The sequence below is a fragment of the Heliangelus exortis genome, chromosome 30, assembly GCF_036169615.1.
Source record: "Heliangelus exortis chromosome 30, bHelExo1.hap1, whole genome shotgun sequence".
Classification (NCBI taxonomy): domain Eukaryota; kingdom Metazoa; phylum Chordata; class Aves; order Apodiformes; family Trochilidae; genus Heliangelus; species Heliangelus exortis.
In genome coordinates this window covers 318,080-333,009 of record NC_092451.1, presented here as the reverse complement: position 1 = coordinate 333,009, position 14,930 = coordinate 318,080, and the positions used below count along the sequence as shown (strand labels likewise).

General features: G+C 59.5%; 2 protein-coding genes and 1 long non-coding RNA gene across 3 annotated transcripts; 2 read left to right on the top strand and 1 right to left on the bottom strand.

Moving 5' to 3' along the window:
• The first annotated feature begins 105 nt into the window (after positions 1 to 105).
• Positions 106 to 5,720, top strand: RETSAT (retinol saturase). Its single transcript, XM_071729282.1, has 11 exons — positions 106 to 306; positions 720 to 902; positions 1,693 to 1,934; positions 2,383 to 2,584; positions 3,010 to 3,207; positions 3,307 to 3,426; positions 3,954 to 4,092; positions 4,239 to 4,348; positions 4,580 to 4,746; positions 4,908 to 5,067; positions 5,452 to 5,720. The coding sequence occupies exons 1-11, from the start codon at positions 144 to 146 to the stop codon at positions 5,595 to 5,597; spliced, it is 1,830 nt and encodes a 609-aa protein (XP_071585383.1). The 5' UTR covers positions 106 to 143; the 3' UTR covers positions 5,598 to 5,720.
• A 1,184-nt stretch (positions 5,721 to 6,904) lies between these two features.
• LOC139788824 (uncharacterized) lies at positions 6,905 to 8,813 on the top strand. The gene is made up of 3 exons (XR_011722949.1): positions 6,905 to 7,670; positions 8,068 to 8,276; positions 8,571 to 8,813. It is a non-coding gene; the product is annotated as an uncharacterized lncRNA (long non-coding RNA).
• Positions 8,814 to 10,017: 1,204 nt separating this feature from the next.
• Positions 10,018 to 14,871, bottom strand: LOC139788721 (trans-Golgi network integral membrane protein 1-like). The gene is made up of 5 exons (XM_071728893.1): positions 14,616 to 14,871; positions 14,182 to 14,385; positions 13,529 to 14,151; positions 12,582 to 12,665; positions 10,018 to 11,999 (listed from the first exon to the last, which is right to left on the bottom strand). The coding sequence occupies exons 1-5, from the start codon at positions 14,869 to 14,871 to the stop codon at positions 11,994 to 11,996; spliced, it is 1,173 nt and encodes a 390-aa protein (XP_071584994.1). The 3' UTR covers positions 10,018 to 11,993.
• Positions 14,872 to 14,930: the final 59 nt, after the last annotated feature.

Here is a 14,930-nt window from a genome sequence, read left to right as displayed (position 1 = left end):
AGTTCCCAGTTCCCTATCCCAGTCCCAGTTCCCAGTTCCCGTTCCCAGTCCCCGCTGCCCCCGCCCCATTCCCGGTTCCTCCCGTTACGGGGTTGGGCGGAGCGGGTTTTTCTCTGAGCCTCTTTACAGAGGCGTTCGGGGCGATGTGGCCGCTACTGCTGCTCTTTCTCCTGCTCCTTCTCCTCCTCCTCCTGTCCCGTTCCCTGGGGGGCTCTGTCGCCCCCAGCCCCTTCTCCGCCGATTCCCGACGCCCTCCCGCCCCGTTGGTCACCGAGAAGGCAACGCGCAGGGCGGTTGTCAAGACAGGTACGGGGCTGTCCCCAGCCCCCCCGGCACCTGGGACCCCCCCCAGCCCAGAGACCCCCCCAGCCCTCTGACCCCCACCCCCCGGGGCGACGTCCCCCCCCTCAGGGTGAGTGGCATCAACCTCGAGGGGACATCACCCCCCTGGCACGATGTGACTCCCCCTCGGGTGGCATCACCCCCCAGCACGATTCCCCCCCCCAGAATGGCCTCGCCCCCCGGGACAATGTCACCCCCTGGGGTGGCAGCATCCCTCGGTGCCATATGACCCCCTCCAGGGTGACATTTCCCCCAAGTCACCCCCCGAGTGCCCTCATCCCCAGCACCCCCTTGCTGCTGCCCCCCCCACTGTGGGTGCCCCCTGCCAGCCCTGTCCCTGTCACCGTGTCCCCCGCGGTGTCTCTCTGTGTCCCCAGTGTTCTCGGCAGACAAGGTCCCCTCGGGGCTGGACGCCATCGTGGTGGGCAGTGGGATCGGGGGGCTGGGGGCTGCGGTGCTGCTGGCCAAGGCGGGCAGGAGGGTCCTGGTGCTGGAGCAGCACGGGAAGCTGGGGGGCTGCTGTCACACCTTCACCGAGAGGGGCTTCGAGTTCGACACCGGTACGGACACCCCGGAACCCCCCGGGACCCCCGGGGACACGGAGGGGAGGGTGGGACACACACACCCCCCTCTGCAGATCCCCCCTGGGGATTTTGCTGCTTGAGTGACCCGGTGGCACCCACCCTGCCCCGAGGGGAAAGGTGCTGCTGGGCACTGGGGTGGATAAACACTGCAAAATCACCCGGAAATAACAAACACTGCAAAATCACCCGGAATCCAGCTCAGGGGTTATAAAATCCCAACAAGCCAGCTCAGAGGTTATGAAGTTCCTCCTATTCCAGCTCAAATCCTATAAAATTCCCCATAATCTAGCTGAGATTCTCTAAATTTCCCCAGAATCCACATCAGATCCAATGCATTCCCCCCAAACTCAGTCCAAATCCTCCAAATTTCCAACAAGCCAGCACAAATCCTACAAAACTCCCCAGATTCCACCACAGATCCCTCGGATTCCCCCAGAACCCAGCTCAGATCCCACACCCTTCCCCAGCCTTCAATCCAAATCCTGCAAATTTCCAACAATCCAGCTCAGACCCTTTAAAATTCTCCCCAACCCATCCTGGGTTCTCTTCCATCTCCCCAGAATTCCCCAGAACTTGCCTTTCCCAGGAACCAAAGTCCATCCCTGGCACTCTCTCTGGGATTAATTATTTACAAAATTAATGGGCATGGAATGAAAATTCCCCAAAACATGACAAAAAAAAAAAAAAAAAAAAAAAAAAAAAAAAAAAAAAAAAGAGGGGGGGGGAGGGGGAAGACATTCCCAGCTCCAAAGGGTGTTTTTCCCAGGGATCCACTACGTGGGAAACCTGCAGGAAGGATCCTTCACCCGTTTCCTGCTGGACCAGTTGACCGAGGGGCAGCTGGACTGGGTCAGGCTCCCTGATGCCTTCGATGCTGTGGTCCTGGGGGGTCCCGGGGGGTCCCGGACCTTCCGCCTCCAGGCTGGAGAGGAGGAATATTTCCAAGGACTGAAGGAGCAGTTTCCTGGGGAGGAAAAGGCCATTGAGGAATACCAGCGGCTGATGAAGGTCACGGGAGGAATTTTTTTGGCCTCTTCCCAACACCCAAATTATTGGGGTGAACATTGGGGCCTCCCCCAGACCCAAAAAATGTTGGGAAATGGATCTCAAATCTCCTTTTCCTGCCCACCCCCCACCCCCCCAAACTTGGAGTTTGAGCCCTGTGATCCCATGGGATATCTCAGACCTTGTTGCGAGGGGTCTCTGGGACCCCCTCCCTCAGGGATGGGGACTCAAAAGCTGATGGGGACCTGGGACAAGGGGCAGGGGTCTGGTGGCCCCAAGGGTGACAGGGGCTTGGGCTGGGGTCCCCAGAAGTGATGGGGACATGGGGTGGGGACCAGGGACTGAGGGTCTGGTGGCCCCGAGGGTGACAGGGGCTTGGAAGAGAGCATCCAAAAGTGCTGGGGACCCGGGCGTTGGGGTTGGGGGTGACGAGGCTGCTGTCCCCCTGCAGAGGCTCCGCAGTGGCCCGGTGCTCTTGGTCATCCTGAAGATGGTCCCCAGGGTGGTGGCCTGGCTGCTGTGTCACTCGGGGCTGCTGCCCTGGCTCAGCCCCTTCTGCAGCCTGGCAGCTCACAGTGTCAAGGAGCTGGTGGGGGCTCTGACCCCCAACCCCCAGCTCCGGGCTGTCCTCAGTTACCTCTTCCCCACCTACGGTACGTGGGGAGCCCTGGGGCTGAGCCGTGGGGTCCTGGGGTGCTTTGGGTTGGAGAGACCTGAAAGTCCCTGCAGTGTCCCCCCCCTGGGCAGGGCGCTGGCACTGGGTGGGATCAGTGTCCCCCAACCCCCCATCCCACAGGAACCTCCCCCCAGCACCCGCCACTCCCACCTCACAGGACGGGTTCATTCCCAACTTTTCCCTTCCCATTCTCCCATCAGTGACTTGGATGCTCCAGTGGGTGCAGCCTCAGGACCACCCAGCTCTGCCCCCCCTTCTGCTCCTCCACCCTCCCTCACCTACCCACCCACCCCCCCCTTCCCTCCAGCATTCCCAAGGGCAGGATGCTCCTCACAGAACACGGAGGACAAGCCACCAATGTGCCACCAACCCCCCACCCCCCCCTTTTTTTTGTCTCCCCAGGCGTGGTCCCCTCCAAGGCCAGTTTCTCCATGCACAGCATCTTGGTCAACCACTTCCTGCAGGGGGCCTGGTACCCCAAGGGGGGGTCGGGGGAAATCGCCTTCCACACCATTCCTGTTATCCGGCGGGCGGGGGGCTCCGTGCTGGGCAAGGCTCCGGTGCAGGAGATCCTGATGGATGCGCAGGGCAGGGCCTGTGGTGAGCAACAGGCAGGGAAGGGGGGGCACGGGGCTTCCCCCCCCTCATCCCCATGGTTAACTGGACCTCATCCAACCCCTTTTTTCCCGCCCCGTCCAGGGGTCAGTGTCAAGAAGGGGGGGGAGGTGGTGAACATCTACGCTCCCATCGTCATCTCCGACGCTGGGATCTTCAACACCTACCAGCAGCTCCTGCCTGCCAGGGCACGGCTCCTGCCGGGTAACACGGGGCAGGGGGGGAGTGACAGCGGTACCCACCCCACACCCCCCCTGAGCCCTCCCACTACTCAGCTACTTTATAATTATTTCTTTGAAATCAGCAAAACGGGGCAGGGTTGGGTGGGAGGGGGCAGGGTTGGGTTGGAAGCGGAGTGGTTGGGTGGGAGAGGGATGGTGGATGGGTGGGAGGGGGCACAATTGGGTGGGAAGAGGTTCAGTTGGGTGGGAGGGGGATGGTTGGGTGGGAAGGGGACACACTGGGTGGCTCAGTTGGGTGGCAGGGGGCATGGTGAGGGGAAGGGTGGATGGTTGGGTGGGAAGGGGCTCTTTTGAGGGGGAGGGTCTTGGTTGGGTGGGAAGGGTCATGTGTGGGAGTTGCCATCCCAGCACACAGGGGACATTTCAGGATAAAATTTTTCCAAGTCAACCCAGGAGCAAGGATTGAGGCTCCTACAATGAGCCCCACCTCTCTCTCATTGAGGACCCACAAAAATTGGGATTTTTCCCCTTCTCCCCTCCCTCTGGCAGAGATCCAGGCTCAGCTCAGCATGGTGGCCCACGGCCCGGGGGGCTTCACCGTCTTTGTGGGACTCAGGGGCTCGAGGGAAGAGCTGGGGCTGGAGGCCACCAACTACTTCATGTACCCAGGAGAGGACCTGGATGGGATGTGGGTTTGGCTTCCCCTTGGGTGCTGGGCTGGGCGTGGGGAGAGGAATTCCTGGGTGCTGACTCAGCAAATGCCCTTGGCCACCAAGGGCCTGGGGGGGGGAAAATTTTCCCCCCCAAATCTTCCCCACCCCTCCCTCTCTGCAGTGTCAGTCGCTACCTGGCTTCCCCCAGGGAAGAAGCTGCCAAGAACATCCCCCTCCTCTTTGTCACCTGCCCCTCAGCCAAGGACCCCACCTGGGAAATGAGGCACCCGGGTAAGGGCTGGAGCCACAACCACCCCACTCAGGACAATCCTGAAACCTCCTGTGCTCTGTGCTCCCTGCAAACTGGGAATTTCTCCTCAAATAACCCTGGGCAAAACCACCCGAGGGGCTGCTCGTGGGAAGTGGTCTCCAGTCAGGCTGTGGGAGCTGGGGACACCCCACGGGGGTGTCAGGAGTGGGGACAGTGGGTGGGAGCTGTGTCCCACGGCTCTCCCATCCCAGGGAAATCCACGCTCTCCATCGTCACCTTCGCCAAGTACGAGTGGTTTGAGGAGTGGGAGGACAGGGAGGTCCACAGGAGGGGAGAGGAGTACGAGGGCCTGAAGCAGAGCTTTGTGGGGGCCATCATGCAGGAGGTGTTCAAGCTCTACCCTGGCATTGAGGACAAGGTGAGGAACCCCGGATCCTGAGCCCCCACCCTCGGGGGTGCTGGTCAGGAGCTGGGGGGGGATGATGGGGTCCTCCAGGACCATCCTGAGACCAAACATGGTGAGAAGCCCCCCCCGAGGGTCTGCACACCCAGACCCCCCTGCTGTCCCCGTGTCCCCAGGTGGAATACCTGTCCGGGGGGACCCCCCTCACCAACCGGCACTACCTGGGCAGCCCCCGCGGGGAATTCTACGGCACCGACCACAGCATGGCCCGACTGCAGGCCAAGGCCATGGCCACCATCAGGGCACAGACCCCTGTCCCCAACCTCTACCTGACAGGTACCACGGCCACCACCTCCCAGGGCGAGGGGAGCAGGAGGTGGGGTGGGGAAAAACTCCGGTGCCTTCAGGTGGAAGGGAGCACCCAACACCTCCCCCTCACAAACACCTCCAAACCCCATCCCAACCTCCAACACCTCCAGGGATGGGGCAGCCACAGCTCCTGGGGACAACCTGGGGTGGTTGGAAGGCAGGGACCGAGCAGGGAGGGGGTTTTGGTGGGCACAGCCCCCCCGAGATGGTGGGGAGGGGGTGGGGGGTGGTGCCCAAAACCTTGATGGGAAGGTGAGGATGGGGGAGATGGGTGGCTCGTGGGGGACTACGGGTCACCACGTGTCATCATGGGTCACCACGGGTCACCACGGGTCATCCCTGCTCCCCCAGGGCAGGATTTGTGCCTGGGGGGGTTCACAGGAGCCCTGCAAGGAGCCCTCATCTGCGCCAGCGCCGTCCTCAACCGCAACCTCTACCTGGATGCTGAGCGGCTGAGGAGCCGCCTGGGGGGCACCGGGGACAAGAAGAGGAACTGATGGTGACCCTGCCCCTGGCCAGGACCCCCCCCCACCCCCGACACACCTGATCACCCCAATTCCATTCCTTCATCTGCTGCTGGACCACATCATCCTCCTCCAGTGCCCAGCCCGAGGGCTGCACCCCAGCTGATCCCATTCCTGTCCCTGTCTTTGGAACTGACCCCAGCTGATCCCATTCCTGTCCCTGTCTTTGGAACTGACCCCAGCTGATCCCATTCCTGTCCCTGTCTTCGGAACTGACCCCAGCTGATCCCATTCCTGTCCCTGCCTTTGGAACTGACCCCAGCTGATCCCATTCCTGTCCCTGTCTTTGGAACTGACCCCAGGTGATCCCATTCCTGTCCCTGTCTTCGGAACTGACCCCAGCTGATCCCATTCCTGTCCCTGTCTTTGGAACTGACCTCAGCTGATCCCATTCCTGTCCCTGCCTTTGGAACTGACCCCAGCTGATCCCATTCCTGTCCCTGTCTTTGGAACTGACCTCAGCTGATCCCATTCCTGTCCCTGTCTTCGGAACTGACCCCAGCTGATCCCATTTCTCACCTCCCACCATTCCCTGCTGCAGAGGAGAAGCTGATCCTGACTCCTGGCAGCCCTTTTGAGGACAAATTCTTTCCCCTGGTGTAGGGAAGAAGGGATCCTAAAGCTTCACCAAATTCCTAAAAAGCTTTCCCTGGCTGCTGAAGTTTCATTGGGCTCCTGAAAACCTTCTCCAGGCTCCTAAAGCCTCCCTGGGCTCCTACACCTTCCTTGGGGCTCCTAAATCTCCACAGGGCTCCCAGAGGTTTTTTTGGCACCTAAAAATCCTACTGGGTCCCCTAAAACTTCTCTGAGCTCCTAAAGCCATCTCTGGGCTCCTGGAGCTTCCCTCAGACCTCAGACCTCTCGGGGCTCCTCCAACTCCTTTTCCCATGGGTGCCAGGAGGATCCTGAGCAGGGAACCGGTCCTGGCCCAGCAGAGTCCAACACAAAGATTGGAGTTGGGTCCAAAGGTTTGGGAGCTGCAGCTTTGCTTCCAGAACCATTCCCGGGCCAAACGGAACCACCACAACCAAAGGGACACTCCTGAGAGCAATAAAAGTGACAAAAAAATTGGGTGTTGTGTGGGCACCTGGTGGGGTTTGGGTGTTGGGAGTGGGGCTGGGGGGTCTCATCCTGCTCCAGGGGAGTCTGGGGGGCGAATAGTGATGGGGGGGACATGAGTGGGTGCTGGGAGTGGGTGACAGTGGGTGGGGGGTGCCCAGGCATGGGGCAAATGGGGTGGAAACCCTGGAGGGGGGTGAGGGGTGGGAATCAGGAATTCCTGGGGGGACCAGGAAGGCCCAGGAGGGGCGGGCTGAGTCCTTTTACAACCCCTGGGAGAAAACCTGATTTTTTTTTTTTTTGCTTCCCACCTCTGGGGTGAAGGGTGGGGGTGATGCCACCCAAGGTGACTCCTGGGTCCCACATGTCATCTCAGTGCCTGAGCAGGTGACAGGCCACCCCCTCACCCTTGCCCATCACCATCACCTGGTGCTGGGTCAGCCCCGGGCAGGATTTGTCCCCCTGGAGTTGCCAAAGGAGCAGCCAGGGCTCAGGTCCCTGCCTGGGTGGTGGCAGGGACACGGGAGGGGACATGGGGACACCAAGGCCATCCCATTGCTGCATTCCCCAGGATGGAGCAGCCCTTGGGATGAGCCCGGGGCAAGGTGAAGCTGATGGAAAAGGAGAGCCAAGGAGATGGAAGATTTCTCCTGTCCCCTTTTCACCCTCCCCCGGCCCCACGGCGTTGGATCAGAGGTGATGGACCTGGAGCTCTTTGCTGGTTCCTTCCAATGCCATCCCCTTCTGTCTCCCTCTGGAGCAGAGGATCCCGGGATGGATTAAAGATGATTTCCTGGCCAGTGATCAGTTCTCCCTCAGCATCATCTCCAGCCCTGGGGAGGAGGGGGGGGATGAGGCTGTGACCCAGATTTTCCAGGTTTTATCCTTGGAGAAATTCCCGGTGCTCACCAGGACCCCCAAAGTCTTCTTCATCCCTGGGAGGCAGCCCCTGGGGATCACCCCATCCCTGGGGCTTTGTTAAATCGGGTGGGAGCTGCTTTGGCCCTACAGGAGGGAAAAAAAGTGGGGTGGGGGTCTGCAGGGCTTGGACTCTGCCACCTCCCCCAGGGGATTCCCAGGGATCACTGCACAGGGAGAGATTGGGGCCCAAGAGAGAGACCATGGGATGGGATGGGATGGGATGGGATGGGATGGGATGGGATGGGTTGGACGGGACCCCAAAGCTCCCCCAGTGCCACCCCAAGGACAGGGACAGGGACAGGGATAGGGACAGGGACCCCTCCCCCAGCCCAGGGGGCTCCAAGCCCCATCCAACCTTCAACACTGCCAGGGATGGGGCAGCCACAGCTTCTGGGGGCAACCTGGGGCTCAGCACCCCAACACCAAACAATTTCTCCCTAAAATCTCATCTAAATCTCTCCAGTTTTTCAGCTCAGACCCTTCCCCCTCATCCCATCCCTCCAGGCCCTTGTCCCAAGTCCCTCCCTTGCATTGGGAGGAGGAGGAGGAGCAGCCCCCATCTCTGGGATCGTTGGGAAGAGAAGCTGGGAAACTGCAAAGGATGAGGATGAAGATGAGGATGAAGGTGTGAGGCTGTGGGACAGGAGCTGGCCCAGGTTTCTGCACCATGGGGTGAGTTGTTGGCTTGGCTGGGGGGGACACAGCTCCCCAGGGAGACCCCGAAGCCCCTGGGAGCTTTAGGGCTGTCCCTGGGGCAGAGGGGAGGGAGATGAGGGGGGTGGCTGAGCCCCACCTGCAGCCCAGGTAAGGGACAGTCCCCCCAGTGCTGGTGACATCTCCTCTGGAGAACAGCACCAGGACAAAGCCACCACTGCTCTGCTCCTTGGGCCACCTCTGCCTCCCCCCCCAGGGATCCAGGGTCCTGCTGAGGGGTCCTGGGGGGCATCAATGTCACCTCCTCCTCAGCTGCCCCGGGGGACCTGGGACGTGGCTGCCACTGCCAGGACAGGGGAACACCCGGGGTCGGTCACCAGCCCCCTGCACCCCTCCTCAGCACCCATGGAGGAGGAGGAGGAGGCTGAAGGCTGCAGGAATTCCCCTGTGGGGAAAAAAGTTCCAATTCAACTCCAAACTTCCCCAAATCCCTCCAGGAGGCCGAGTGCTCACCCAGGGGGTGCCAGGGGACATTGGGTGAGGCAGAGGTGACCACGGGACCCCCTGCAGAGGAGGGACTTTGGGTTTAGGGGGGGTCAGCCAAACCCTGCACCCCCAGTGCCAGAAGGGAACATAAACCTCACTCTGCTCCTGATTTTCTGCCAGGAAACCTGGCAAAATCCCAACCTCACCCATTTGGGGTTTTTTTATTTACCTTGAGACCTTCCCAGGGCTCAGACTTTTGTCTCGGGGAGGCGAAGTCCAAGTTTGCTGGGGGGGGGCCCTGCCCAGCCTGAAACCACCCCTGGAACCTCCCCAGCTTTGTTCCTGAGGCTGCTCAAGAACTCCAGGGTTTAAAAAAAATAAAACCCCAAACCCCACCCTCAATATCAAGGGTGCTGAGCAGGATCTGGGGTTAACTTGGGACCTGGAGTGGATTTGGGGGCGTTTGCTGAGGGTAGGGCTCAGTTTCTGGTGGGGAACAGGGTCCTTGAGAACTTTATTTGGGGTGAGGGACCCAGGGGGGGCTCAGGAGAAGTCAGGAAAATCCCTCCTGGGACATCCTTGGGTTGGGAGACAGGGACAAGGCAGGAAGGGACAAAGATCCCTCAGGCCCTGGCAGGAGCTGGGGCAGAACCCTCCCCCCCAGGGCCTCTCTGATCGGCTCAGATCCATTTTCTCCCTCTGGGTGTTTCCCCCTGGAGAGATTCCAGCCGGGAAAACATTCCCAGGACTTTGCCTCCCGGGGGGTGCTGCCCATGGGTTCTGTCCCTGCCACACAGCACAAGGCCTGAGACTCCTCAGAAGTGGGAATTCACCCCAAATCCAGGCAGCAGAGCAGCCCCCACCCTGGGGGGGTCAGTGGGACACCCAAAGGCACCAACCCCACCTCAGAACATGAGGGTGGGGCTGCTCCTTTTGGGGAGAAAAGGCAGGAAAAAGGAAAAAGTGTCCCCAGATCACTGCCAGAAGATGCAGCCAAAAGCATCCTTGTCACCTCCTTGTCCCTGCTCCTGGGCTAGGGGGGCAGTGTCCCCATGCAGCCTGCTCTGTCCCAGTCTGTCCCAGTCTCAGAGGAGGGATGCTGAGATGATCCTCAGATCCTCCCAGGGGGTAGGACTGGTGGGTTTGGTAAAATCTTGGTAAAATCTTGGTTTTTTTTTTTAAATTTTACAAACAAGAGGAGCCAATCCCCCCCCTATCTGCCAGATTTCAAAGATGAGGAAAACAACAGGCAGGGACCAAGAGGTGAAAACTGTTTGTTTTCCTTAAATCCATTTATTGAGTTCACTGCAAAGGAAAAAAAAACAACCAAAGAAAACGAAAATACAAAGAAATATAAAAATTTCTGATCCTTCAAAGCAAGCTGCCAGCAGAAGACAAACCAGGTGCTGATTCAACCCAAGCAGGCTGGCCCCAAAACCAGAATATTTGGGGGGAGAAAAAAAAAAAAAAAAAGCCCTGTGTGCCTAGAGGGGGGTGGTGGCAAAGGGAAAAGGTCCCAGACACAGCTGGAACCCACCGGGGAAATGGAAATTCCACAAAAATCGGCAAGGAGGGAAAGTGCTGGGGGGGGAAGCTCCTGGGGGTCACCCCCAAACTCCCCCGGGGTGTTTGTTTGGCCAGGGCAGGCAGGGGACCCCCGGGACTGCTCTGTCCTGGGGATGTCCCCTCTGTCCTCCTGTCACCTCCAGAGAGGGACATACATCTGAGGCTGGGGGGGTTCAGCTCCTTCCCATCACTGATCCCCAGTGACTGGGGACAAAGGGAAGAGCTCCTGCAACAGGAGAGCAAGCAGGTGAAAAAAAACAACATGAAAAGCCCTTTCTAAATTATTTTTCAATTAAAAAAACAAAAATACCTCAGGGCCAGACCAGGTGCTGAGCACACATCCTCTGCCAGCTCTGGGGACTGCCCCACGGGTCCTGCTGGAGCTCCCACCCCCTCCAGAGCCTCCTTCCCTTCCTGCCCTCTGACATTCCCAGTTTTCCCTTTCCCTTCCCTCCACCCCACGCTCCCATTCCCCACGCTGGGATTGCTTCCAGCATCACAAAACTTCACCACAGAAACCTCAGAAGCTACTTGAAGCCTGAAGGGTCTTTCTCACACCCAGCGAAAAGGTTTAAAAATAATTTTTAAAAAAGAATTTAAAAATGTTTGGGTTTTTTAAGGAGAGGGTCAGGGCCTCTCCTCCCTTTTTCCATGGGGAATGAACCACAAGGAAACAAAAACCCCAAACAATTCAGCTGCTGCTTTTGTGTCCAGGCAAGAAAATGTCTCTGCCCTCCTCAAGGGGACTGCTGGAACCTGACCAAGTGTTCCCAACCTGAGGAAGGCCAGGAAAAGGCCAACTTCAGCCTCCTGAGTGGCTCCTGGGGCAGCTGGAGGGACCTGAACCCCTCCTGGCTCCTTCCCAGGTGGGTGAGGGGCTGGGGGGCTCCGAGCAGCTCCAGGTGCCTCACACCCATTATTTTTATTTTTTTTTTTCCCAGAAAACCCCGGGCTCAGAGCAGGAGCCAGGCAGGCACTTGGTGCCCTCTGCAGACACAGCCTGGCTCCAACAAATGACTCAGAGCAGAACTGGAGGAACCCAAGGGCAGAGTTGCAGCTGGGGCTGTGCTCAGGCCCGGTTCTGTCTGGGTTCTGTCTGGGTTCTGTCTGGGTTCTGTCTGGGTCCAGGCACACAAAGCCCTGAGGAGGGCAGGAGGAGCTGGGGGAGAAAAAGTCCCTTTGGTGCCTGAGCGGGCAGAAACCCCTGAGGTCTGAGTGTCCCACTCCAGATCCCTGCTCCAGGAGGGGGAGGAGGGAAGGCAATTTTTTTGTTGTTGTTTTTGGAGGCAAAGCCTCCAGCTCCCCCTGAGGGTTTGGCAGGAGCTCCCCCAGCCCCACCTCTAGTGCAAACATCACAGCTTTGGGGTGGGAGCTGTGAAAAATGGGCCATGAAACCATGGGAAGAAGCTGGTGGGCTGGGAGGGGGAGGTGTCTGTCCCCTGGGGGGACAGGGGGTGGCTCATCTTGCAGGTGGCTTTGTTTGTCAGTCGACTTCTCATCTGCAGACAAAAGTTCTGCCCTGGGGGCTGGGCCTGAACAAAAAAAACCAAAGTTCTCTTTAGGGCAGGGGGGGAAATGAGAAGCAGAACTGGGAGGCGCAGTGCAGGAGACCTGTTTGCTCTCCCTCCTCTCCTGGGGCTCCAGCACCCTCAGGGCCATCCCAGGGAACATCCCAGCAGGAATCTAGATCTGGAAAGGACGAAAAAAAAAAAAAAAAAAAAATCATTAAAAGGTATGAAATTAAATGTGTTGCTTTACCACCCCAAAATCCTTGGAGGGGTCTGAAACCACCCTCATCTCCCACCCCCCCCTCCCCCAGCACTTTTCCCTTTTTCAGTTTCTGAAATTTCTTTCTTTCTTTCCTCATCTCCTTTTCCCATCACAGAAAATACCAACAGGCACTTGAGGAAGAGGGGAAAAGAGAGTTTTATCAAGAAAAAGTTTCAAGAGGAAGGAAAATCAGCCTCAATCCCACTACCCTCCTGCCCAAACCTTCTCTGACCCACAGAATGCTCTGGTTCTCCTGAGGTGATGATAAATCCTTCCTGAGCTCCAACCTCACTAAATCCCTGCTTTGGAGGAGCCACTTCTCTAGACAACTGTTTCCAACCCAAACCCACAGGGCTTTGCTAAATAAATAAATAAATTTTTAAAAATCTGCTTGCCAGCACCCAGTAGCAGCTTTGGGCCCACCTCTAGCTGGGAAAAGCAAAAAATAATTAAAAAAAGGCCATTTCCAATCCCCTGGGTCCCCTCTGGGCTGGGTCTAACCTTCTGGTCCAGTCTCTGGTAATCCCCAGCTTTGGGACGTCTGACACCCCGGGATCTTTTTCCTTCCAGAGCAAAAGCAATGATCTGAGGAGAGAGGGAGGGGGAGGGAGGGACACTGAGGGGGCTTCTCCAACACTTCTGTGCTTGGGGAAACACTTGGGAGCAGTAAATGCCATTTAACCCCTGGTGACAGGGAGAGGAGGGAGGGGTCGGGAGGTCTGAGTGAGGGGAGGGGGTGGGGACCCCAAGAGGGTCAGGACAGCAGGGGCTGAGGATGAGCCAGCGTGTGCCCAGGTGGCCAAGAAGGCCACCAGCATCCTGGCTGGGATCAGCACTGGGGCGGCCACCAGGAGCAGGGCAGGGATCATTTCCCTGTGCTGGGCACTGCTGAGGCTGCACCTCCAATCCTGGGCTCAGTTTTGGGTCAGAAAAGAGACATTGAGGGGCTGGGGGTGTCCAGAGAAGGGCAAGGGAGCTGGGGAAGGGTGTGGAGCAGAAGGAGAAGGGTCTGGAGAAGTTGTGAGGAGCAGCTGAGGGCCCTGGGGGGTTGATCCTGGAGCAGAGGAGGCTGAGGGGAGACCTTGTGGCTCTCTGCAACCCCCTGAGAGGAGGTTGGAGCCAGGGGGGGTCGGGCTCTGCTCCCAAGGAACAAGGGATGGGACAAGAGGAACTTTTGGCACAACTCAAGTGGTGCCAGGGAGGTTTAGGTTGGAGCTGGAGAAGAATTTCTCCCTGGAAAGGGTTGTCAGGGCCTGGCCCAGGCTGCCCAGGGCAGGGCTGGAGTCCCCATCATCCCTGGAGGGGTTTCAGAGCCCTGGAGATGTGGGGATGAGGGACATAGGGTGGGGGGGCCTGGGCAGTGCTGGGATGGGCTGGAGGATCTCCCAGGGCTTTTCCATCCCATCCCATCCCATCCCATCCCATCCCATCCCATCCCAATCTCTCACCTTACGTTTGTTGTGGTAGGCAACATAGAGGGCAGCAACAAGGATGGCTGAGGTGAGGAGGAAGGCAAAGAAGTGACTGCTCTGAGCTGGCCGGGGGACAGAGGGGACACTCTGCTCCTGCTCCCTGAGGAAGGGGCTGTTGGCACTGCCACCTTTAGCCTCCTCCTCTTCCTCCTTCATGGCATTGTCCTCTTCCTCCTCTACAACACTCTCAGCATCAGATGAAGTTGATTTTGCTGATGGATTTTTCTCTCTCTCCTGCTCAGGGCCGTTGCTGATGTCCTTGTTCCCCTTCTCCTGCTGTCCCGTGCTGCTCTCCCTGTTCTCAGTGCCAGTGTACCCCTTCTTGGTGCTGCTGTCCCTGTTCCCAGTGTCAGTGCTGCTGCCCTCCTTGTTGGTGTCCCTGTCCCCATTCCCAGTGTCCCTGTCCCCATTCCCAGTGTCCCTGCCCCCATTATTGCCACCCCTGCTCTCCTGGTCCCTGTCGGTGCTGTCCTGGCTGTTCCCCTGCCTCGGGTTCTCCTCGTCCTTGTTCCCAGGGCTGCTGCTCAGGTTGTGGCTCTGTTCCCCGGTGCTGCTCCCCGCACTGGTTTGGGTTCCACTTTGGCCACCGCCTCCCTGGTCTCCCGGCCCCGTCTCGCTGCCCGCTGTACCCGTGTTCCCTGGGCCCCCGGTCCCTGCCTGTCCCTCGGGGCCCTTCTGCCTCTCTGCGTTCTCTCCCGGTTGCCGGGGGCCGGGAGGTGTCTGCCCCTTCCCGGGGGCCGCCGTTTGGGTCTCTGCCCCCGCCTTGGAAGGGGAGGAATCCCCGGTGTCCGCAGGGCCTTCCCTGGGTGTCGTTTCCTCTCTTGCCGCTTCTCCTGTGACAAACACACCGGGGGTCACGGTCCCCACAGGCAGCGAAAGGGGAACGGAACTGCCCCGAGGGGATCCCAAAGTCCCACAGCCCCGGGGGAGCCCAGCGCCAGCGGTGAACGGGAACGAAACCGCCCGCGCTGGGCTCACCGAGTGCCCGGCGGGACCGCGTCCTGCGGCCCCGGGACTCCCCGGTGTTCCCGGCCCCCCCTCCCGCCGCCCCCCCGCCTCTCACCGCGGGCCCGGAGCGCCAGGAGCAGCAGCAGCAGCAGCGGCGGTCGCAGCACCATGGCGGCCCCGCAGGAACCGAACCGAACAGAACCGAACCGAACCGAACGGAAAGGTCGCTTCCGCTTCCGGGCAGGGGCGGCCACTGCCGCGGAGGAAATCTCGCGAGAGCGAGGAGGCGGCGGGCGGGGCGAAGGGAGGAGGCGGGGCAAAGGGGGAGGTGGGGCTTGAGGGGCGGGGCTAAGGGCGGGAGCTGGTTGCATAGAGTGGGCGTGTCTTATGCAAATGAGGGGGCGGGGTTTGCCTGGCCCCGGTTTGGGGG